This window comes from Balaenoptera borealis (genome assembly GCF_965194805.1).
Source record: "Balaenoptera borealis genome assembly, chromosome: 17".
Taxonomy (NCBI): domain Eukaryota; kingdom Metazoa; phylum Chordata; class Mammalia; order Artiodactyla; family Balaenopteridae; genus Balaenoptera; species Balaenoptera borealis.
The window spans coordinates 33,352,473-33,377,595 of NC_138876.1; the positions used below are offsets into that span (position 1 = coordinate 33,352,473).

The 25,123-nt window shown below is 39.8% G+C and overlaps 1 protein-coding gene across 5 annotated transcripts in view; it reads right to left on the minus strand.

Annotated features, from left to right (window-relative positions):
- Positions 1-18,041, minus strand: part of FZD6 (frizzled class receptor 6) — a 56,365-nt gene extending 38,324 nt beyond the window's left edge. The window contains exons 1-3 of one of the 5 annotated variants that reach the window (XM_082364307.1): positions 17,857-18,035; positions 16,991-17,109; positions 16,558-16,890 (exon numbers count right to left, since the gene is read on the minus strand). In XM_082364307.1, the coding sequence (XP_082220433.1) occupies positions 16,558-16,734 (177 nt within the window). In that variant the 5' untranslated portion in view covers positions 16,735-16,890; positions 16,991-17,109; positions 17,857-18,035. Of the gene's footprint in view, positions 1-16,557; positions 16,891-16,990; positions 17,110-17,856 lie in introns of all 5 variants that reach the window. The other 4 variants (XM_082364308.1, XM_082364309.1, XM_082364311.1 and 1 more) reach the window with 4 other exon arrangements.
- Positions 18,042-25,123: the final 7,082 nt, after the last annotated feature.

Below are 25,123 nucleotides of genomic sequence, written 5' to 3' on the forward strand. Positions count from 1 at the left end.
AGATAAAAAAGAAAATCTACAGCTGTACAAAAAAACAGGGGAAGGGTCTCATCAGTGAGCTATGAACACTGAGACCTCTCTGAAAAATAAATAGGAGAATGAGGACTTCTATTTTCAGCACTGTGACCAATTAAATATCTCTGGCCACAAAACATTCAGATTCTAGATAAACCGCAACAGATATACATTAAAATGCATTGCTGAGCACTGCATACGCCTAATAAAATAGCATAAAATATGTAAAATGAAAAGCAACAAATCTATAAGGAGAAGTGGACAATTCCATGATCACAATCAGAAATTTCAATTCATATTTGTTAGTAAATGAAAGGCCAAGCAGACAAAAAAAAGATTAATAAGTAAATATGAGATGTGATTACAATACTACAATTAACAAGTCTCATTTAAAGGGCACACCCAACAATTAGAGGACAAGAGCTGTGGAGGACTTTTGGACCAGTGGAGAATTCACCCTGCCCTGATGGGGGCAAAGACAGGGCTGCCACGGTTGTATACTGTATCTCGCTTATCTGAATGGTGCTGAGGCCCAAACCTTTGCCACCTAACAAGAGCTTGTTGGAGAGCAAACAGTAGGGTACTTTTCCCAGTTTTCTCTGTCTGGAGGGGGAGAAAGCCCAGCTTGTGTGAGTATCCCCCTCTCGGACTGAGGTGGAATAAAGGGAGGCACGGGCAACTGGTAGCATTTACCTCTTTGTTTCCTGTTCCAAGTAAGCCTAGTTCCTACAAATTTTGAGTGTCTGGTAATCAAATCTTATGATGGAAATAATTAAAACACACTGTTTAATTCTTCTAACTCAGAAGCCATTCTACAATAGCTATAAATAAATTGATGGTCAGCACTTAAGAACTATTATTGTCCAGGGCAGACAAAATGAAAGTAACACGAGTACTTTTTGCTATATTAGAACAATTTTCTTATGGGGCAAACATGGCAAGTCACATCCTCTGTTTAATTCTTCTAGAGTGCCAACACTGGTTAATCCAATAACGTTGCTGTTCATGCAATCCGCAGGGATAAATCAGATGCTGAAAACTCAAATACCTTCAGTGGCCAGGCAGATAAATTCAGAAGGGTATAAGACAGCAGGAGTAGTTGGGGAGCAGCTGCTACTCAGTTCTAGCGGACTGTTATTGGAGAGTGGAAGCACAGAGCTGTTAGGTATTTCAATTTTTCATAAGAAAACAGAACCTGGATTTGTATGCGAAATCTCCAAATTAAAAAAAATTTTAATGTAAACATTTAAAATAATGTACAGGGCAAACAAAACATGTCTTCAGATCAGATCTAGTGTGGGTCACTAATGTTCAAGCTCCGTTGCAAACTAATAGACATAAAGAAATTTTTTTAGACTTGGAAGGGACCTGAGTAGACTTTTAAGCCTGTTGTTTTTAAAATGTGTGTGTGTATTCTGCCAAGGAACAGTTTCTTTAACTAAGAGGTTACAAAGAAGCTTAATATATTAAATAAATAAAAGCACAGCTGCTCCGGTTGAACAGGAAGCCCTCCCTCTGAGACACCTCTCACTGCTCCCCTTCCCCACCGGTGACCTCAAACCACCTCCAGAGATCACAGTTTGAAAACTACTGAGCTAATCCATTTTCTCAGATTACAAGTGAGAAAATGAAATCCAATTCCTCACTGAAATTGTTACTGAAATCCCCAAATCTAGCCTAAATTAGAATTAAGTGCCCTTATTCCTGAGATAATGCTACTGATAATAAATGAGATTTATTCAGCACCTACCATAAACTAGGCACTGTGCTTTCTCATATACCAGTTGTTTTTACAACAATCCTGTGAGAGGGATGTTCTTTTTGCTCGGGGTTCTCATTGCGGTGGCTTCTCTTGTGGAGCACAGGCTTCAGTAGTTGCAGCGCATGGGCTCAGTAGTTGTGGCCCGCAGGCTTAGTTGCTCTGCGGCATGTGGGATCTTCCTGGACCACGGATCGAACCTGCATCCTCTGCATTGTCAGGCGGATTCTTAACCACTGTGCCACCAGGGAAGTCCCTGAGAGGGATGTTCTTATCTCCACCTTGCAGATGAGGAAACTGAAGCTCTAAGAGCACCTTTCATAGGGTCACATAAGTAGTAAGTGGCAACCAGGATAGGAACCTGGGTCCAAATGACTCCAGATCTGTCCTCTGTAACCCTGATACTAAGTTGCCACCCAACTCTCCCTGAAAATTACCCTTCCCCAAAGCATGAGACAGGCAGGAATGCCAATAAGAATGAAGGGGAAGAAGGATATCAAAAGAGGACTGAGAATCTTCTAACATGAAACAAAACTCAACAAATGTTCACAGGACACATTAATCAAAGACAGTAAAACCTCAAACTATGTTTATCATATTCAGATGATACATGTACCTCCTGAAGCAGGTAATTCTGGAACAGGTAATTTTTAAAATCAATCTCTCTATCTATCTATCTAAAAAAAAATTTTTTTGGCCGCGCCACGCAGCTTGCGGTATCTCAGTTCCCCGACCAGGGATCGAACCCATGCCCCATGCAGTGCAAGCTTGGAGTCCTAACCACAGGACACCAGGGAATTCCCTGGAACAGGTAATTTTAGAACAAATAATAGCACTTTAAATAATGGATAGTCAGCCTGTTATTGAACTCATCCCAAATGGTTGAAAAAACAGAATGAGCATATTTCCCTAATTGTTTAAATAAAATTCTTGACAGGAATCTTTTATGTTCTTCCATAAAATGTCGTAGGTATCATTCTCAGAAACCAAACCTTGACTGAGATGGAAAGACTACTAACCTGACTCATTGTGACATTTCTTGTGTCCTTAATCTTATACTCAGAATATCAGATTATTAAACTAGTATTTAGCATGGTAAGTGCTATGTAAACCCATGAACTGAGCAATGATTCAAACTTTCTAGGCTCTTCAGTCCGTTCCCTCTCTCCTCCCTGAACGACACACCTTCTTCAACTCTCTCAGTAACCCAGAGCCTTCATGGTCTCACGCAAGAATTTCTCCTTTTCAAATTTTATTCTCAAAGAAGGCTCAGAAACTCACCCAGTAACTAACAACAGCATAAAAAAAATCAATGCTGCTTTTGAAATTCTAGCATTAAGTAATAATTAAAATACTCCTGTTGATTACACTTTTAACACTCAGAGAAATAAAAGGCAGGAACCTTTAAGAAAATGGTCAGTTCCTGGTAGAAATCCTGTGGTAGTTACTATCAGTACTAGCAAGGACAAGGAAGAAGAGGGCAATTAAGACGGCAAACTATACCTCTATTCTGAAAAAGAGCAGAGCCAAACTATGATATATAGACAATGAGAACCAAAATATGTGGAGTATTTTATATAATCCTTTGCTGGAAATAATGCCAGCATTGTAATTCTGGTTCCAGCTCTGTCATTAACTGCTGGTGTCACCTTTGGCAGATAATTTTCTGTCTTTGAGTCTCAGAGCATTCACCAGTAAAATGAACATGATGAACTACTGGATGGTCTCTAAGGACACTTTATGGCTCAGAAAGTTTATGAAGAGGGTAACAAAGACTTGAATAGCAGAGCTGGACATAAATTTCAAAGCAACTGTAGGTACCACAATGAAATTTTCTCCTTGTTAGTTAACTAACTCTGTCTTGCACTGAGCTTTACAGTGAACATTTCCATATCCATCTGCCCAGCAGTCCTATTCTGGGGAATCCCAAAGTAGGTGGGATGTTATAGAAGCTTAAGGACAGATGCAGGGGTGCAACCTGACAACAAAAACATAGGCACATAATCTAAGTTTGGCCAGCTGGATGCTCCAGGTATTGAGATTATTGTATAAAAGAACAGTCAGATTATTTGAGGCAGTTGCAGTGGGATCAATAATACCCACAGTGCCAAAATAAGTGTCCAGGGACAATGGTTCAGGAAGTGTCCACTGGCGTTGGCACTGGTGACAGACTGATCTTATGGCATGATCTTAGCTGTGTTCTGGTTCCCTTTGCTTCTCCCTGGTTCACCAGCCTCTCCATTGATCCGACAAGCTACCCAACATCCACCCATTTTCTGCTTCAGTTAGTCAAAGTTGGTTTCTATTGTTTGCAACCAAGAAGACCAACTGGCATAAAAATTATATAAAGAACAAGTTGTAAGTGACCTCGGTGAAATGGGAAGAATTCTAGAACTGGTTTTCTGGACTAACTGGGGCCAAAAGCGAGCAAACATTCTGTCAGTATTTAAAGATGGAAATCTGGCAGCCCATGGTATATAGCAGAAAAACAACTAATTGTATTGTCCTTATAATCACTTAGATTCAAATAACTTCTTAGAATTATGTGCCCAGTGAAGACAAGGCTGAGTGGCTGCTGCCAGACAAGCAGAGAAAGGTATAAAGACCATGATGTATTCAAGGACTATGGGCTGAAGTGAGTGCTTCTAGGGGCTTAGGAAGAGAGCGACATACTGGCATCCCTGAATTCTTGGCTCAAGGTGTGGAGTGAAACAGAAAGATTAAAATATGCAGACCACTCCAGATTGGTAGGTGGCAGATTTAATAAGCAAGAAAACTTAAATACAAGGCTTGTCTTGGGTGGCCACGAGATGAGCAGATCTCCGTACCCGCCCGCCAGAATCTTAAAAGTTTATATAGAGGCCTTCACTGGGCTCAGTCACACATACCGTCCAGGTGGTCTCAGCACCACTTTACTATCTCAAGGCTGAAGTTGAAAACCAAAGGCACAGTTTGATCCTGCAGGTTGCCAAATTATATCAGTTAAATTTGCTTCCCTTTCACATTGGAGATCCAGTGATATTGTGATAAGAAGGCAGTGGGATGTCAAGATCTGAAGTGGGGATACATGACAAGGTTCAGAGTCCCCACAGAGGACTCTGAACCCCCAGCCCTCAAAGCAGACCCTCATCCCTGGTCTGTTGAGGCACTCATCTGAAAGATTTACTTTGTAAGAAGCAAATAAATAGCCTCATACCCCATCCCCACCATGCTTCAATGTCTCAATCTATAAGAAGTGTTCTACCCCACCATGCCCTGGGAGGGTCAAGTCAAAATTAAATCTGAAAAAAAGGATTATACGTTATTTGTAAGACACTATACATTTATATTGGTTTGAGGGTGCTGGATTACAGAGGAAAGAACAAAATTTTAGATGGTGCTAATACTGATAGGCGTGTACTGATTCTAGATTCAACGTGCTAGCTTCAGAGACTGGGCTTTTGACAGGGGCTTGGTGGGACCCTGTTGGAGGAGATAATCGAGAGGACACGACCCATGAGCTGGACCCTGGCAAACGGAAGTCCCTCATCCCCTCTCCTGTCCTTGGAAGGTATGTTCCACTGGCCTTCCCCGCACTACAAGCTGCCCAAGGCCTCAGCCTTGAGATAGTAAAGTGGTGCTGAGATCACCTGGACGGTATGTGTGACTGAGCCCAGTGAAGGCCTCTATATAAACTTTTAAGATTCTGGCAGGTGAGTGCGGAGATCTACTCACCTTGTGGCCACCCAAGACAAGCCTCATAAGTAAGTTTTCTTGCTTATTAAATCTGCCACCTACCAATCTGGAGTGGTCTGCCTCTTCTTCAGTCTCTCCCTGCCCTCTGTGTATGGGGGTCATTTTCAGATTACACAGGGGCAACTCCGGAGGAGGATGCGAACTAACAGATCCCAAACCCAACCCAGTGTAATTTCCCAAGCCCAGGTGTGTATACTTCAAATAGTTGTATTTCACAATAGCACAATCACCATATTGGCTTCCTGGATAAACATTTTTATGGTCGGGGTGGCAAAACAAAAAACATTAGAGGTCTCCCTCTACCATGATAGAAAATCAAAAGCAATACTGTAGACAGGGCCTTCAGAGATGAGTGACACCATCAAAAACAGATTCAGGGGTAGTAATCGGTGGCACCTGTCCATTTTAACTGGATATGTTATTAATACATTGTCTTAAGCAACCTTAATCAAATGGCTAACTAAGGTACTTTTCCAGATGTGGTCTCTTTACTATAGCAAATCAGTACAGCCTTGGCAACACATATGCAGCTCTAATCTGGCCAATGCTTTTTCCTCCAAAAGGAATTTACTTTCACCTAACAAGGACAGCAACACATCTTCCCCAACTTGCCTTAGAGCAGTCATTCTCAAAGAGTGGTCCCTGAAGCAGCAACAGCACGCCCCACTGGAAACTTGTTAGAAGTAAATTCTCCATCCCACCCCAGATCTACTGATTCAGGAATTCTGGAGGTGGTGTCAGTGATCTGTGTTTTAACAAGCCCTTCAGACGATTCTGAAGCACACCAGAGTGTGAGAAGCACCGCCTTAGAGTAATATCAGCTCTTCAGCTCTGTGCCTCAATTTCATTTGACCAGAGACTCTAACCATATCACTATTTCACAGGACATCACGCTGGCCCATCATATTAGGACATAAAGCTGGTGAGGCCATAGGTATGTACCAATGAGGAGATTAACCCTACATAAATAAAAGGAACCTTCCACTTTGATTCTGCTAATGGTTCCTGGTAGATACTGGACACAACTATGGGACATCTAGAGATAATCAGCCCAAGACCTCTCATGAACTGGGTGTTTTCTAGTCACCTATTTATGACATCAGGTGTAGCCAATATCATTCCCTCTTCAAGTGGCCGGAGTAGAATTTAAAGACACGGGAAAGCAGCATGAGCGTACTGCTCACACTCTCAGAATGCCTACTTCTGTCATACTACACCTTTTCCTTAAAACACACCAGCTAGCTTCCCATGATCTAATGACATGATAATGGAAGGGACCATAGTATAGACCCGGGGTTGCTGGTGCTATAAGATCCTGAAGAGAAACTCTGGGTTAAAAGGCTAATAGAGAGGGATCAAAAGAAGAAAAATATTTTGATTTTAAAAAATACATAAAGCTAAGTCTAAGCAGACTGGGCTTGTGGCAGTATCTTGCCTGCACCTTGCCTCCCTTAGTAATAAAGATGCAGGTTATATAGACATTTGTCACTTTTCTGAAGCATGAATCAGAATCCCCCTGGTACATGGAAGAAGCCACTTTACTAGTGACCAAGGCCAAGTGACCGTAAAGCATCTGATTCTCATCTCAGGATTTGTGCTTTCTACTCATGGTGTCACACAGTAACTCTCAAGAAGTCGTAAGAGCTTTATTTCTTACTTTAAAATGTCACCAAGGGCTTCCCTGGTGGCGCAGTGGTTGAGAATCTGCCTGCCAATGCAGGGGACACGGGTTCGAGCCCTGGTCTGGGAAGATTCCACATGCCACGGAGCAACTAGGCCCGTGAGCCACAACTACTGAGCCTGCGCGTCTGGAGCTTGTGCTCTGCAACAAGAGAGGCCACGACAGTGAGAGGCCCGCGCACCGCGATGAAGAGTGGCCCCCGCTCACCGCAACTAGAGAAAGCCCTGGCACAGAAACGAAGACCCAACACAGCCATAAATAAATAAATAAATAAATACAAATAAATAGAATTTAAAAAAAAAATGTCACCAAAAAGAAAGCCAACCTCTAGTGATAGTAATGAAAATTGAAAAAAAGTGAAGAAGTTTAAAAAAATGATTGAAAAAAAAAGTGGTGTGCCTTAGGTAGGCAACAGACTCACTAAAGATCTAAAGGGGTCCTTAAATGTTTACACTTCACAGAGCAAATACTGTCAAAGTGGTTAGGAGAGTTGAGTAAATTCTTTGAGAATGTTAATGGACTACTGTATAATCAAGTGGTACAAACTCTGCCACTTATTATCATGAATGTGACCAATCTCAGGCAAGTCAACTTCTTTTTAAAAAATGCAAACCAGGGCCTGGAATACAATACAAGAATAAAAAACAGAAATCTGCATTATTTCCACAACAGAAAACTTGTTATTTTTTAAGTAGTTCTTAGCGAGCACTACAAATTTTAAACTATTTCTCCAAAAGACCTTTCCTTTAGAAATTAGACAAAGATATATAGTAGGTGGTTGGTACTGCAAAATAATCTGTCCACTGAAGAGTCAATTATTTAATTTAAAACTTGTAACTTAGAGAGTGTGGCCAAGATGGTGGAGTAGGAAGACTCTAAGCTCACCTCCTCCCACAGGCACACCAAAATTACAGCTTTACAGAGCAACTATTGATGAACACAACCTGAAGACTAGCAGAAAAGATTTTCCACAGCTAAAAATATAAAGAAGGAACCACAATGAGACAGGCAGGAGAGGTAGTAATACAGTACAGTCAAGACCCACTCCCCAGGGTAGGCAACCCATAAATGGAAGGATAATCACAATTGCAGAGGTTTTCCCCAAGGAGCCAGGGGTCTGAGCCCTACATTAGGTTCCCTAGCCTGGGGGTCCCGCGCTGGGAAGATGAGCCCCTAGAATGTCTAGCTTTGAAGGCTGGCAGGGCTTGCATACAGAAGAGCTGGAGAGATGCAGGAAACAGACACTTCACTCTTAAAGGGCACATGCAAAACTTCACACACTCCAAGTCCCAATGCAGAGGCAGTAATTTGACTGGGTCAGACCCTCTTACTGATCTTAGAAAAGCTCCCACAGAGGCAGAAGGCCGGGACTCCCCCTGGGGAAATAGACACTGGCAGCATTCATTTTGGGGAGCTCATTCTACCACGAGGACACTGGTACTGGCAAGCACCATTTTGGAGTCTTCCCTCTAGCCTATTAGCGGTAAGTGGGTACCACTACCTCTGGCAGCCACCATACAAGGTAGGGACTTGCAGCCAGCAGGGCTGGGGACCAGCCCCACCTACCAGGGTGCTCACAGTTGTTAGCCCTGTCACAACAGAAGGGTCCACACAGCCCACATAGTGGGCACCCCTAGAGCATACAGCTCTGGTGGCCAGAGGGGAGTGTTCTACTGGGCCCCACAGGATGTCTCTTACATAAGACCAATTCGCCAAGACTGGGAAACATAACTGACCGACCCAATACATAGAAATAAACACAAGGAATTTGGCAAAATGAGGAGACAGAGGAATATGTTCCAAACGAAGGAACAAGACAGAACCTCAAAAGAAGAACTAAGTAAAGTGGAAATCAGCAATCTACCAGATAAAGAGTTCAAGACAATGATCACAAGATGTTCAACAAACTCAGGAGAAGAATGGATGAACACAGTGAGAAATTTAATAAAGAGTTCAAAATTATAAAGAAGAACTAAACAGAACTGAAGAATACAATAACTGAAATAAAAGATACACTAGAAGAAATCAACAGTAGATTAGATAATACAGAGAATCAGATCAGTGAACTGGAATACAGAGTGGTGAAAATCACCCAAGCTGAACAGAAAAAAGAAAAAAGAATTTTTAAAAAATGAGGACGGTTTGATTTAAGAGACCTCTGGGACAACATCAAGCATACTAACAATTTGCATTATCAGGGTCCCAGAAGGAGGAGAGAGAGAGAAAGGGGCAGCGAATTTATTTGAAGAAGACTTGTAACTTGAAAAACTATAATTCACATCAGGTACACATTCAACAAACATTAATGAATGAATACATACATATATACAAACTAGATTAATAAAACTTCATTATCTACATGCCACATTCTCAAGGAAAGGAAAAAATCACAACACAACAGTCTTCCCATGGTCTAAAAGAACCATGTCTCTTTGTGGACAGGCTCTCCTGAAGGCATAACTAATAATATCCTAGACTGTGGAATAACAAGGAATGACCCTAGGGACTTTGTGCCTATCAGCAGAGACTCCCAGGAGAAATACTGTCCTCTGTTCACATACAGGTCTAACCCTGATTCTGTAGACTCAGAATTAGTCAAGGTACTTTCCCTACTACTGCAGTACAATGTCAGAAAGGAAGGTAAGTTTATAGTTTCTACACTTAAAACCCAACAGTAGCCACTATACACACAACTGATCTGGAATACTTTTGTATATTTATTTCATTTTAAATGACTCGATAGCTTACTTTCAGAATAATTACACCTATTTTCAGAAAGTCTTCCCTGAAAAATAAAGAGGTTAGTCACACTAAACATTTTCTTTCCTTTTGTATGGGGTAGAAGAGTGGAGAATAAGGAGGAAAGGAAGGGATCCACTAGACTCATCTAAAAGCAAATGAATATGTTTAAAAACCAATAGAAACAATTTTTCTTTAAAGTTTGTTTATACAGTTTTTCTACATCCCTTTACTTTTAATTGATTAGAGACATTTTACTAGTGCATATTAACAGGTGGAAAGGAAAGGAGTTTTTTTTTTTTTTGGCTCACTTCCCTTTAGACTGTTCAAAAGTAGAACAACCACATGCTGTTCCAAACACAATACACGACTTAGCTTTGCCTAGGCCTTAATGAAGGCAATTCAGAAAGAAAAATACAATATTCTGGCCTCCATTTTCCCTAGATCAATCTCAGCTCTTTCTGGATGAAATCAGTCTCTCAAGGGACATCAACCTCACAATTTGAGAAACAATGCTCTAGATATGAAACAAAAAGCAACACAATGGAAACCAGCAACCATTTGTTTTTCCACTTGGGAGAGTTAGACTGTACAACATCCTTTTCATTACAAAGTCAAGTTACTATTCAGAATTGTAAATTAACTCTTTGTAATAATACAAATGACTTCAGTCTCAGATAATAAAATAAGGAAAAAATTAAAGTCCCTTATTTCAAGCAATCTCTGGAACAAAACTAAAGGACCAGGATATCTCAGTCAGATCCTTTGGTTTGTGATAAATTTGACTTAAAACTTATCTGGAAAGAAAATAACACATACACATATGGTAACATTTTAATAAGAATGCACAATAATGATTTTTATTACATGCTTTATGTGTGTAATCCTTAAGAACATTTTCAAGTACTTTAAACCAGGGTTCAGCAAACTACAGCCTGTGGGCCAAAAGTGATGCACTATCTGTTTTTATAAGTAAAGTTTTATTGAAACATCCACACTCATTTGTATTGGCTACAATTGAAGAGTTGAATAGCTGTGACAGAGACTGAATGTTTTGCAAAGCCAAAAATATTTATTATTTACCCCTTTACAGAAAATGTCTGCATTCCCTGCTCTAAACCACTGGGTCTCAAATTTTAACACTCATAAGAAACACCTGGACAGCTTGTTAAATCAATTTCCTGAGCTCTACTTTCACAGATCATGATTCAGTAGGTTGGGATGGGGTCCATGAGCTTGCATTTCTAACAAGCTCACAACCTGCTAGTCTATGAACTAAAGTTTGACAACCACTGCCCTAAACCATCTCACATAATCACAGATCAACAATGACCACAAATGTTATAAATTCTATAAACCAGGATAACCATCACACATAATGAAAACTAAGGCATAAAAGAGGAGGGAAATAGATCTCTTGACTTACATGAAATTCTTGGTAGCTAAGAAGGCACAACTGGTTGCCATAATCATCAGATAATTCTGCAGTCCCTCATCCTAACGTTAATTCATAGTAAACACTGGAAATTCAACCGGGACCAGCAGGAGCCAAAGGCAGTTGGGTTGGAAGTGTAAAACACAATCAGTTCTTTAGAGAAACTATAAAACACTTTTTAAAAGTAAAAGCTGAGGTATATTCAGTTATAATTTAGTGTTTGACTGGACTAGAGATTAAGTACTAAAGTACAATGTTTGAAAAGAAATCTGACACATATAGTTTATAATACAATGGTCCAATCAAAAGATTAATTCTTTCACTCCATATAAATAAATATAAATGGTTAAAAAATCTAATCTTTTAAATAAATTCAAAATAAACATGTGTCAAGCTAATAATGGGAAAGAACATAGAGGATATCAACTGATGTATTTTATTAGAACTAGGCTCAGGCAGATCAAAGGTGGATGATATGTAAACCACATAAAAATATTAGTGCCTTTTAAAAACAGAAATATAGATCAATGGAACAGGATAGAAAGCCCAGAGATAAACCCACGCACATATGGTCACCTTATCTTTGGTAAAGGAGGCAAGAATATACAGTGGAGAAAAGACAGCCTCTTCAAAAAGTGGCGCTGAGAAAACTGGACAGCTACATGTAAGAGTATGAAATTAGAACACTCCCTAACACCATACACACACATAAACTCAAAATGGATTAAAGACCTAAATGTAAGGCCAGACACTATCAAACTCTTAGAGGAAAACATAGGCAGAACACTCTATCACATAAATCACAGCAAGATCCTTTTTGACCCACCTCCTAGAGAAATGGAAATAAAACCAAAAATAAACAAATGGGACCTAATGAAACTTAAAAGCTTTTGCACAGCAAAGGAAACCATAAACAAGACCAAAAGACAACCCTCAGAACGGGAGAAAATATTTGCAAATGAAGCAACTGATAAAGGATTAATCTCCAAAATTTACAAGCAGCTCATGCAGCTCAATATTAAAAAAACAAACAACCCAATCCAAAAATGGGCAGAAGACCTAAATAGACATTTCTCCAAAGAAGATATACAGATTGCCAACAAACACATGAAAGAATGCTCAACATCATTAATCATTAGAGAAATGCAAATCAAAACTACAATGAGACGTCATCTCACACCAGTCAGAATGGCCATCATCAAACAATCTACAAACAAATGCTGGAGAGGGTGTGGAGAAAAGGGAACCCTCTTGCACTGTTGGTGGGAATGTAAATTGATACAGCCACTATGGAGAACAGTATGGAGGTTCCTTAAAAAACTAAAAATAGAACTACCATACGACCCAGCAATCCCACTACTGGGCATATACCCTGAGAAAACCACAATTCAAAAAGAGTCATGTACCAAAATGTTCATTGCAGCTCTATTTACAATAGCCAGGACATGAAAGCAACCTAAGTGTCCATCAACAGGTGAATGGATAAAGAAGATGTGGCACATATATACAATGGAATATTACTCAGCCATAAAAAGAAACGAAATTGAGTTATTTGTAGTGAGGTGGATGGACCTAGAGTCTGTCATACAGAGTGAAGTAAGTCAGAAAGAGAAAAACAAATACCGTATGCCAACACATATATATGGAATCTAAAAAAAAAAAAAAAAAAAAAGGTCATGAAGAACCTAGGGGCAAGACAGGAATAAAGACACAGACCTACTAGAGAATGGACTTGAGGATATGGGGAGGGGGAAGGGTAAGCTGTGACAAAGTGAGAGAGTGGCATGGACATATATACACTACCAAACGTAAAATAGATAGCCAGTGGGAAGCAGCCACATAGCACAGGGAGATCAGCTCAGTGCTTTGTGACCACCTAGAGGGGTGGGATAGGGAGGGTGGGAGGGAGGGAGACGCAAGAGGGAAGAGATATGGGAACATATGTATATGTATAACCGATTCACTTTATTATAAAGCAGAAACTAACACACCATTGTAAAGCAATTATACTCCAATAAAGATGTTTAAAAAAATAAACAAAATAAAAAATAAAAATATTAGTGCCTTTCACGTAGACTCTGCAGAAGATAAAGGTGGAAGGTAAAGATGTGGAGGGAAAATTCTCATTGATGATTTATTAGAATAAGAAACATCTTCTTTTCCTTTATTTCACCTTCATTGAACATCTACCATGCTCAGAGGCACTGTACACTGTACTAGGCATTAGACATAGAAATGAATAAATATCCCTACTCTCAACAACCTCAAAAGCTAGGGAGAGAGCCATGTAAATAAGTGCAATACAGCACGGTAAGTATAAGAACAGTTGTATATATTATGTACTGTCAGAGTGTAGAGAGTGAGCTGATTAAATATGCTTGGGAGAAAGGTGAAAGGAATGCTTCACTAGACAGAGTTATTGCTTTAATTGAGATGTAAAGAAATTGAGCAGATGAAGAAGGGTAGGTAAGGAGCCCAGGAGGCAGTGGATACAATATGTGCAACTGTATGGAAGTGAGAGGGAGTAATATAGACCTGAGCTCTACATCTACAAACAGGTCAGCTTGGCCGAAGCAGAGTGTGTAACATGGGAAGCAACGAGATGGGAAGCTGGACAGGAAGGCAGGGTCTCATATAAAGAACCTTAGGTGCTGCACTGGTCAGGTCTTTATTTCTCCAGCTTTAGGAAAATGGTGACGAATTTTAACCCCAGAGTGGACTGCATGGATTTGCATTTTACTGAAATCACTTTGGCACTAACAGAGGGGACAGGCTGAAGCCAAAGGATTTTATGTTTGATCTAAAAATTTTGACAAGACTTTGTATTCAAGGCATGGATGAGAAACAGAAAGGTAGAGCTGATTAGAGGTTAAAAAAAAATCTCCCAGCTTAATTTTTATCAAAATGAAGTTTAGGAAGAAGCAGCAAAGATTGAAATTAACACAGGACATTCTAATCTTAGGAAATATTTTCTTTTTTATCCAATAAGGTCAAGGATAAAAAAAACACCCCACAAAAACCGTTAAAGATGACATTATGGTCCATGATGACAGAGAAGACTGCATCAGATTATAGCCCTCAGATCTTGGACAAATCATAACTTTTCTGGGCTTCAGTTTCTTCACCTATATAATGACAGGTTCAAAGCTTCCTAACCTGGGCTATAAATAGATGTATATTTCAATATAATTGGTTTCCTTTGTAATCCTACTTATGTTATTTAAATTTTAAAATTCTGAGAATGGGTCAATGGCACAAAAGAGGATAAGAAGCTCTGCATGATATTTAAGTCACTTACAACTCTCGAATTATAGAATTTTGGACATTCAATACAGGAACTAAAAGAGAATGCCAATGGCTAAGGACAAATAAGGACAGGGCAATAGGAAAAGCGTAATACACTGAACCAAAAAGATAATTTATAGGGATTTAAAGTCTGATTTAGGTTGATATTATTTTGCCTTTCCATTTCCCTTTCTTTTTTTGTAAACTTAGGTTAATGCTGGTATTAAATGACTGCTTGATGGCTTTCTTTTATATCCTTAAACCAACTGAAATGTGATTTATGGAATAAAACTTAATATTAAAGGCTAAGAGAAAGTGTAGATTATATAATGAAGAGATTAGTAATGTCAGCAATCAAATAAAGGAGGTAAGAACAAAAATGCCTTCTTGATATCAAGTCCCGACACAAAACTACCTGGGAAAGAAGCTAGGTAAATGAAAAAGAACCTTTTTTGGGTCAGAAACAATTGGTTTTAAAAAGACATGTCTAGAACAAAAACTAGTTCTTATCATCGTATAATTATAGTATTTAATAGCAGGGATGCATCTCTCCCTATCTTCATAATGGTACTCTATGATAAGGAATTCTAAATTATCTGAATTTATAAGGTCAATGTCAGCATTCAAAATGCATGTAGCTACTATACAAAAAGGAGACCAGATTTAAAAAAATTTTTAAGAACTCTATAAGATATGAGTTATAAAACACTTATCAGAAAAAATGTGAATGAAGGTTATAATTATTCCTTGAAGTTACTCATACTACATACTTTATTTAATCAGATTAAACAATCAAAATGGTTCTGATTAACCAATGGAAGTCTCACCACATCATCTGTTCAGTGTTCAAAAAGACACCCACCTTGCACTGGTCTGAAAAACCATTGAAAGATTATAGTAATATAATTTGCAATATCTTTTAAAAGTACTTCTACTTAGTATTCAAAAGCCTTCCTATTTTAGACATGAGTCTACAATGAGGTAGCTGGACAACTATTCAACTAAACAACAATGGAAGACTTTAGAAGCTGCGAAATCAAGTCTGGTCAGTTTTTAAAGCTGTGTCTATATTAAAATTGCCGGGGTTTCAACTCTTAGAAACAATCTGAGGGGGAAAAGCCTTTACCATCCTCAGTTTTTCTGGAAAAAAACTACAGAAACATTAGTCTTCTTTCCTTCATGAAAGTTATCCACCTAACAGACCTGTAGGAGAGGACAGGTTTCTACAGGTAACTCTTTCTTCCCACACCTCCCTAGCAATCTGCGTATCTCTAAACCAGAGGCAGGTTACTGAGGCACCTGAGGCAATCTTTAGTGTCACTCTGCTCCTCCCCTGATGTTATTTTTTTTTTAAACAGGTATCTTACAAAGAATACTGAAGCACTATGCTTAAAGAAAAAAAAAAGTCACTTTTTAGCAAAACGCTATCTACAGCCCCAAAATCTTCTAGCCATTGATTTGCTTCAGAAAAACAGGGTCAAGTGAACATAACAACTACTTATGAAAATACATGTAGTCCAAGAACTTTTAGTCCAGGCAATATAGATTATATGTTCAATCAATTAGGAAAAATTCAGAATTCACATTTCTAGAGGAACTACCATAATTTACTCAGGAGAGCAAAATATTTGACAGGTGCAAGACATTGCAAAATCATTCATAACTATACTTCGTATAAAATGAACTCGATCTTAAGCAAATCCACTAAGCAGGGCCACAGATGTACACGAGCGTAAGTTAGTAGGGAGATTTAATTCTCAAAGGGATTTATTCAAAGTAGGACTTATATACAACTTGAAGAAATCCCTTACTGTGTCTGTGGTTTTTTTAATAAAAAGGTCCTATTTTTAGTTTATTCCAGAACAGAGCATAAACTATTTTTCCATAAAGATACGAAGAACTACTCACCTCCATTTCCACAGCCGCAATACTCTGGTCATAATGACCCATCAGATTAGGGAAAAATGTCATGTTGTAGGCCATTTTCATACATCTGGGAACAGTAATTGGTTCACAGGTGAAAAGACTGTGCCCTCGTACGAGGGGTAGAAACATACATGTCCACAAAAATGTAAACGTTTCCATTCTCTTCAAATTCCTAATTTTACCACATGGCTTGTATTAATCGCTCTTTTCATTCTCAGATTTCCATCCGAAGATAAAATGCTCAAATTCCTCGTTTAATTATTTTACCATTTTGAAGGAAGCTCTTTTTCCTGAAAATGGGTTCTGGGTCAATTACTGTAAAAACAACCAAAAGGGTGTATCAGCAACGTTTGTCATAGACTCAAATGCGTACGTCAAAGTGCAGAGTTAAGATTTTTCACCCTAGGTAACTAACACCGGAAAAACGACGGAAAATTTCGTCCCATCGAGATCCTCTTCCACCTGCCTTGGCACAGAATCTATCGCCTGCTGAGGAAGTCTCATCTCTAGGGAACGGATGATAGGAGGCTTGCGCTGTACGGAACACAGGGTAAAAGGGGGGCACTGGATGAGTGAGATGGAGGAAATGGTGGGGATGGGAATAAGTTAAGAAGGACTAAAAGAACTGTAAAACCTAAAAGCCCCTGTTGGCTATCTTATTACGCACGAGAAAACCGAGTCCCGGGGAAATTCCTTAAGATCTCATGAGTTCTTCAATTCTTTAAAGACTCTAAAGGGCCAGTTTTTGTGGCACTCTTCTGGAGACATACTTTTACGTTTTTTAAAAGGCCAACTAGAGGGAGACTTCTAGGATTCCTACTGCGGAGGAGCGAAACTAGTATTCAAGGGCTGGGGGGAGTAGCGATCTCACGGAAAAGGGAAATGAGCAAAGCTGTCCCGCGGCGGCGACGGAGTTTCGGTGGGAGGGAGGCTGTGGGCCCGGAGCCACGAATAATCGCACGCCCCCACCCCATCCCCCAACACACACCGGTGCCCCGACTTCCAGCGCCAGGCAGGGCAACTCGCCCCACCCCCGGGCACCTGCCCCGGGCCCAGCGTCGGGCACCTGCCCCTGGCCCCGCGGGGACCAGCATCGCCGTTCCCCAACTTCCGGGAAAACTTTGGCCGGTGCGGACCGTCCCGCCGCCGCCGCCTTCCCCGCACCTGCGGCTCCAAGCGCGCGCCCCCCGCCCGCCCCGCACCCCTCGAGGCCCGCCCCCGCTCACCCCGGCACCCGCCCGGCCGCGGCCGCCCGCCCAGTCGGGACCCGAGGACCCTCACCTCGGGCGGCGGTCGAAGGCACCTTCCTCCCCGTCCCCGTCCAACCCACCGTACCCCCGCGACCAGAGACGGCTCCCGGGAGTGTCCGGGACTCTAGCCACCTCAGGAGCCGCACCGGGAGCGAGAGCTGAGGAATCCCGCGAGACTGCGCCGCCAGGTCTGGCGGGCAGGTCACGGCTCGCGGCGGCAGCGGCGGGTCTGGCTCTCCGCCAGGGCCTCGCCCGCGCTGTGCCGGCCGGGTCTGGTTCTGGGCCGGCCCCGCCGGGCTGGGGTGAACGCTGTCGCGGTGTCGGGATCCAGCTTTTGGGCCGGGGAGCCCCCTCCACTTTGCCGTCTCTTATGTGCCGTGCAGAGGGGTTCAGCCTAGAATCCCAAATAAAACTTCTTTTAGAAGAACCCAATTTATTCCGAATTTCAGGAGCCAAGAATTCTTAAACGGGGCCAATTTGCTCTGGAAAGTCAATTGCCCAAGTGACCTTAGTTGGAGAGTGGGTAACTTGCTGGGTATCTGTCTTAAAAAAACAAAAACAAAACAAAACAGAACAAAAAACCAAAAAAACCTTTTATTAATTCAGGGAGTCTGGTCACCAACTGGAGGCACAGGTGGCAATGGGATTTCAGCCCTGGCAGGTCCTGTGGTTTATTGATGCAGAACCGTAATAGAAAGTTCAACTGCTTTAGGAGTCAACCCAGTTTGTAGTACCAGCTGTGCCACGCGTCATCTCACAGTGCTTACCTATTCATCCCTTCCCTCTAACGTTTGAAAATCATCAGATCTTCATACTGTCACCAAGTTTGGTCTTTTCCGGAATGTCATACATTCTCTTTTCCAGTGGAATCGTACGGTATGTAGCCTTTTCAGACTGGCCACTGCCACTCAGTACTATTCCTTCATGTCTTCTCATGGCTTGATAGTTCATTTCTTTTTAGTGATAAATAATATTGCATTGTCTGGATGGACCACAGGTTATTTATCCATTCACCTACTGAAGGACATCTTGGTTGATTCCAAGTTTTGGATCTTATGAATAAAGCCGTTATAAAAAACATCTGTGTGCAGGTTTTTGTGTGGAAGTAAGTTTTCAGTTCCTTTGGGTAAATAGCAAGGAACCAGATTGCTGGATCATGTGGTAAAAGTATACTCAGTTTTATAAAAGAAAAAAAAAAGTGCTAAACTGTCTTCCAAAGTGGCTATACCATTTTGCGTTCACACCAGCAATGCTTGAGAGTTCCTGGTGTTTAACCCCCCGCCAAGGTTTGATGTTGTTACTGTTCTGGATTTTGGCTATTCTAACAGGTGTTTAGTGATATCTCTATTTTAATTTGCATTTCCCTGATGAAATAAGATATGGGCATTTTTTCATGTGCTTATTTGTATATCTTCTTTGATGAGGTGTCTGTTAAGGTCTTTGGCCTGTCTTTTAATTGGGTTGTTGATTTTCTTATGGTTGAGTTTTAAGAGTCCTGTGTATATTTTGGATAATAATCCTTTATCAGATATATCTTTTGCAAATATTTTCTGCCAGTCTGTGGTTTAACGCCTAATTCTCTAGACCTCATCTTTCACAGAGCAGAAGTTATTAATTTTAATGAAGTCCAGTTTGTTAATTTTTTCTTTCATGGATCGTGCCTCAGGTGTTGTATCTAAAAAGTCATCACAGGGCTTCCCTGGTGGCGCAGTGGTTGGGAGTCCGCCTGCCAATGCAGGGGACAGGGGTTCGATCCCTGGTCTGGGAGGATCCCACGTGCCGCGGAGCAGCTGAGCCCATGCGCCACAGCTGCTGAGCCTGTGCTCTGGAGCCCGTGAGCCACAACTACTGAGCCCGCGTGCCGCAACTATTGAAGTCCATGTGCCTGGAGCCCGTGCTCCGCAGCAAGGGAGGCCACCGCGGTGAGAGGCCCGCGCACTGCAACGATGAGTGGCCCCTGCTCGCCGCAACTAGAGAAAGCCCACGTGCAGCGGCGAAGACCCAACACAGCCAGAAATAAATAAATAAAATAAATTAAAAAAAAAAAAAGTCATCACAAACCCAAGGACTTCTAGATCTTCTCCTATGTTATCTTCTAGGAGTTTTATAGTTTTGTGTTTAAATTTAGGTCTGTGATTCATTTTGAGTTAATCTTTGTGAAAGGTGTAAGATTTGTGACCAGATTTATTTCTTTTTTTGCATGTGCAGTTGTTACAGCACTGTTTGTTGAAAAGATGATCTTTGCTCCATTGTATTGCCTCTGCTACCTTGTCAAAGATAAGTTGACTGTATTTTTATGGGTCTATTTCTGGGCTCTCTATTCTGTTCCATTGATCTATTTGTCTGTTCTTTCACCAATACCACACTGCCTTGATTACTGTAGTTTTGTAGTGAGGCTTGAAGTTGGTAGTGTCAGTCTTCAACTTTGTTCTTCCTCAATATTGTGTTGGCTATTCTGGGTCTTTTTCTTCTCCGTATAAACTTTAGAGTCATTTTGTCGATATCCACAAAATAACTTGCTGGGATTTTGACTGGGATTTCATTAAATCTATAGATCAATAGATTTGGGAAGCACTAGTTGGGAAGCACTAGCATCTTGGCAATATTGAGTCTTTTTATCTCTGAGCATCAACTATCTCTATTTATTTATTTCTTCATTGATTTCGTCCATCAGAGTTTTGTGGTTTTCCTCATATTGATCTTATATATATTTTGTTAGTTTAATGCTCAAGTATTTCATTTTTCGAGATGTTAATGTAAATGGTATTGGGGTTGCTTATTTGTTTGTTTTTAATTGGTATTGTATTTTTTATTTCAAAATTCACTTGTTCATTGCTGGTATATAGGAAAGCGATGAGATTTATGTTAACCTTGTATCCTGCAAGCGTACTATAATCACTTATTAGTTACAGGAGTTTTTTTTAGTAGATCTTTCCAGATTTTCTACATAGACAATCGTGTCATCTATAAACGAAAACAATTTTATTTCCTCCCTCCCAGTCTGTATACTTTTTCTTTCTTTCTTTCTTTCTTTCTTTCTTTCTTTCTTTCTTTCTTTCTTTCTTTCTTTCTTTCTTTCTTTTTTCTTTTTTTGGTCTTATTGTATTAGCTAGGACTTCCAGTACAATGTTGAAAAGGAATACTGTAGTGAGAAGGAATATTCTTGCCTGTTCCTAATCTCAGCAGGAAAGCGTCTAGCTTTTTAGGATGATGTTAGCTGTAGGTTTTTTGTAGATGTTCTTTAGCAGGTTGAGGAACTTCCCCTCTATTCCTAGTTTGCTGAGAGTTTTTATCTTGAATGGGTGTTGGATTTCATCAAGTGTTTTTTTCTGCATATATTGATATGATTATATGATTTTTTTTCCTTAGCTTGTTGATGTGATGGATTACATGAATTTTCAAATGTTGAATCAGCCTTGTATACCTACGATAAATCTGAAGTCTGCTCTTCTGAAATTAATATAGCTACTCCAGCTTTCTTTTGATTAGTGTTAGTGTGGCATATCTTTCTCCATTCCTTTACTTTTAATCTATATGTGTCTTTATTTTTAAAATGGGTTTCTTGTGGACAACACATTGTTGGGGTTTGTGTTTTCATCTACTCTGATAATCTCTGCCTTTTAATTAGTGGATTTTTACCATTGATGTTTAAAGTGATTATTGATATAGTTGGATTATGATACTATTTTCTATTCATTGCCCTTGGTCTTGTTGCTATTTCTTCCTTCCTCTCTTTTTCTGCTTTTTGTGGTTTTAATTGAGCATTTTGTATAATTCCATTTTCTCTCCTTTCTTAGCATATCAATTATACTTCTTTTTTTACTTTTTTTTTTAAAGTGGTTGCCCTATTGTTTGCAATATATGTTTACAACTCATCCAAGTCCACTTTCAAATAACACTATACTGCTTCAGGAGTTGTTCAAGTGCCTTATAATAACAAAGCATTCTTAATTCCTCCCTCCCACCCTTTATATCATTGCTGTCATTTATTTCACTTATACATAAGCTATAATCATTGAATATGTAGTTGCTATTACTGTTTTGAACAAACTGTTATCTCTTAAATCAATTAAGAATAAGAAAAATAAAAGTTTTAGTTTGCTTTCACTTATTCTTTCTCTAATGCTTTTCTTTCCTTTATTAGATCATGCTTCTGACCTATATAATTTTCGTTTTCTCTGAAGAGCTTATTTTAACATTTCTTGCAAGGCAACAAATTGCCTCAATGTTTGACTGAGAAAGTCTTTATTTTTCCTTAACTTTTGAAGGATGATTTTGCAGGATACAGAATTCTAGGTTGGTGGGTTTTTTCTCTTAACACTAAATATTTCAGTCCAGTCTATTCTTGCTTGCATGATTTCTGAAGAGAAGTTGGATATAATTCTTGTTTTTCCTCCTCCATAAGTAAGATTTTCCCCCCACTCTGGCTTCAAGATTTTTTCTTTATTTTTAATTTTCTGCAGTATGCATTTTATATGCCTAGGTGTAATGTTTGTTTTCTGCATTTATCCTGCTTGGTGTTCTCTGAGCTTCCTATATCTGTGGTTTGGTGCCTGACATTAACTTGGGGTAGATTCTCAGTCATTATTTCTTCAAATATTTCTTCTGTTCCTTTTTCTCTTTCTTCTCCTCTGGTATTCCCATTACACATATGTTACACTTTTGTAGTTGTCCCAGAGTTCCTGGACCTTCTATTCAATTTTTTTTTCAATCTTTTGTCTCTCTTTGCTTTTCAGTTTTGGAAGTTTGTATTGACATATCCTCAAGTTCAGAGGTTCTTTCCTCAACTGTGTCCAGTCTACTAAAGAGCCCATTAAAGGCAGTCTTCATTTCCATTACAGTTTTTGATCTCTAGCATTTCTTTGTGATTCTTTCTTAGAATTTCCATTTATCTGCTTACATTATCCAGTTGCTCTTGCATGTTGTCTACTTTTTCATTTACAGCTCTTAGCATATTAATCATAGTTATTTTACATGTCTGGTCTGATAATTCCAACATTACTGCCATATCTGAGTCTGGTTCTGATGCTTGCTCTGTTTCTTCAAATTGGGTTTTTTGCTTTATAGTATGCCATGTAACTTTTTGTTGAAAGTCAGACATGATGTACTGGGTAAAAGGAACTTGGGTAAACCAGGCTTCAGTGCTGTGGTGTTAAGGTGGGGGTAGTGTGGGAAGCATTGTATAGACCTATGATTAGGTCTCAGTCTTTTAGTGAGCCTGTGGCCTTGGGCTATGAACTTCACAAGTGCTTCTCAGTTTATATCCCCATTAGGTGGGATAGTATGGCTAGAGTGGGCTGGGATTGGGTATTTCTCTTCCCCCGGTCAGTTAGGCTCTGATAAAACCCCAATAGATCAGCCTCTGGTAAGATAATTTCTCTGAAGAGCAGGTCTGGTTAAGAACAGAATGCTCTGACATATTTCAAATTGTTTCCTTTTCTTTTCCTCCCTGCCAGAAATGTAAGGGGCTTTTTCTCCAATATTCACTGTGAGAATCTGGTAGAGCTTCAGAAAATAAAACTCACAAAAGTGTGGGTATCCCCCAAAGACTGGGTCCCTGTGGAGTTTTTAACTCTAGCAGTCTTCTGCACTGAGTCTCCAGGAGTTCATCTATTACAGTTCAGGTTTTCATACTGCCTACTGGTTCCCCTGGAGGTTTCTGCCCAGTAAGTTGTGATTCTCTGTTTCTGCCTGTTTGTCTCTCCAATTTTGGGAGCAGCAGTTTGCTTTGTGATCTCAATTCTCTAACAGGTCTAAGAAGAGTTGTTGATTTTCAGTTTGTTCAGCTTTTTACTTGTTAGGATGGAGTGATGGTGTCTATACTCTTTCCATGCCAGACCAGAAACCCCAATCCTTCATTTTCTAAAATAAGTATTGTTTTAAGAATTTGATTGACAATTCCAACTGCTACTGCCTTAGCGGAACAAAGTTTCTCCAAAAAATTAAATTTAAAAATTCCAAAGCTACAATATCATGTAATTTGGCATTATTATTAATAGAACACTGGTTATATCAATATGAAAATCATGATTATAACAGCATCATTAAATGATTTTGCCGAAATGAAGGGGAGAAAATAAATTTCATGGAGTAAGTTGTGTGAATTTTTATTTTATTACTTATCCAAACATCTACAGCCCTTCACCAGACTATGCAGACACACACGATAATAATTAAATTTTTTCATTGCTGATAGCTTGTCCATACTAATTAAAATATAGCTTTATACATTACAAAAATTTTTATCTTAGGATAAAGGTAGGAAGATTGAACATATTTAACAGTTTGTTAGCTTGATTTATGACTTTTAACTATGTAAACATAGAGGCGCAGCTACTATGGAAAACTGTATGGAGGTTCCAAAAAAACTAAAAATAGAGTTGCTATATGATCCAGCAATCCCACTCCTGGGCGTATATCTAGACAAAATTATAATTTGAAAAGATACATTCACATCAATGTTTATAGCAGCACTATTTACAATAGGCAAGACATGGAAACAACCTAAATGTCTATTGACAGATGAATGGATAAAGAAGATGAGGTATATATACACAATGGAATACTACTACTCAGCCATAAAAAAGAATGAAATAATGCCATTTGCAGCAACATGGATGGACCTAGGGATTATCATACTAAGTGAGGTAAGTCAGAAAGAGGACAAATACCATATGATATCCCATACATGTGGAATCTGAAATATGACACAAATGAACTTATTTGCAAAACAGAAACAGACTCACAGACATAGAGAACAAATTTATGGCTACCAAAGGGGAAAGGGGGTGGGGGAGGGATAAATTAGGAGTCTGGGATTGGCAGATACAAACTACTATATATAAAATAGATAAAAACAAAGTCCTACTGTATAGCATGGGAAACTATATGCAGTATCCTGAATGTAAAAACCATAATGGAAAAGAGAATGAAAAAGAATATATATACACGTATAACTGAATCACTTTGCTGTACACCAGAAATTAACACAACATTGTAAATCAACTCTACTTCCATAAAAAAAAAAAATAGAGCACGGTGCCCTCCTTTGTACTCTTGCCTGGGGCCTACAAACATGTGGGTAGGCCTGCTTGTGACCACTCACGTGATGCCCAGGCTTTAGGGGGCTGAGGAGCAAACAGCAGTAGGGGGACCTCCACTGGACGAGTCTGAACTGAGCAGAGGCATAGAAAAGAACAGAAGGAAAGAGAGGAACTTGGGCTGCATGGGCTCCTTCCCTCCTGAAGTTTCCTCCCAAACTCTTCTTGGTCTAACCCTTGAAAGCTCTCCCCATGGCT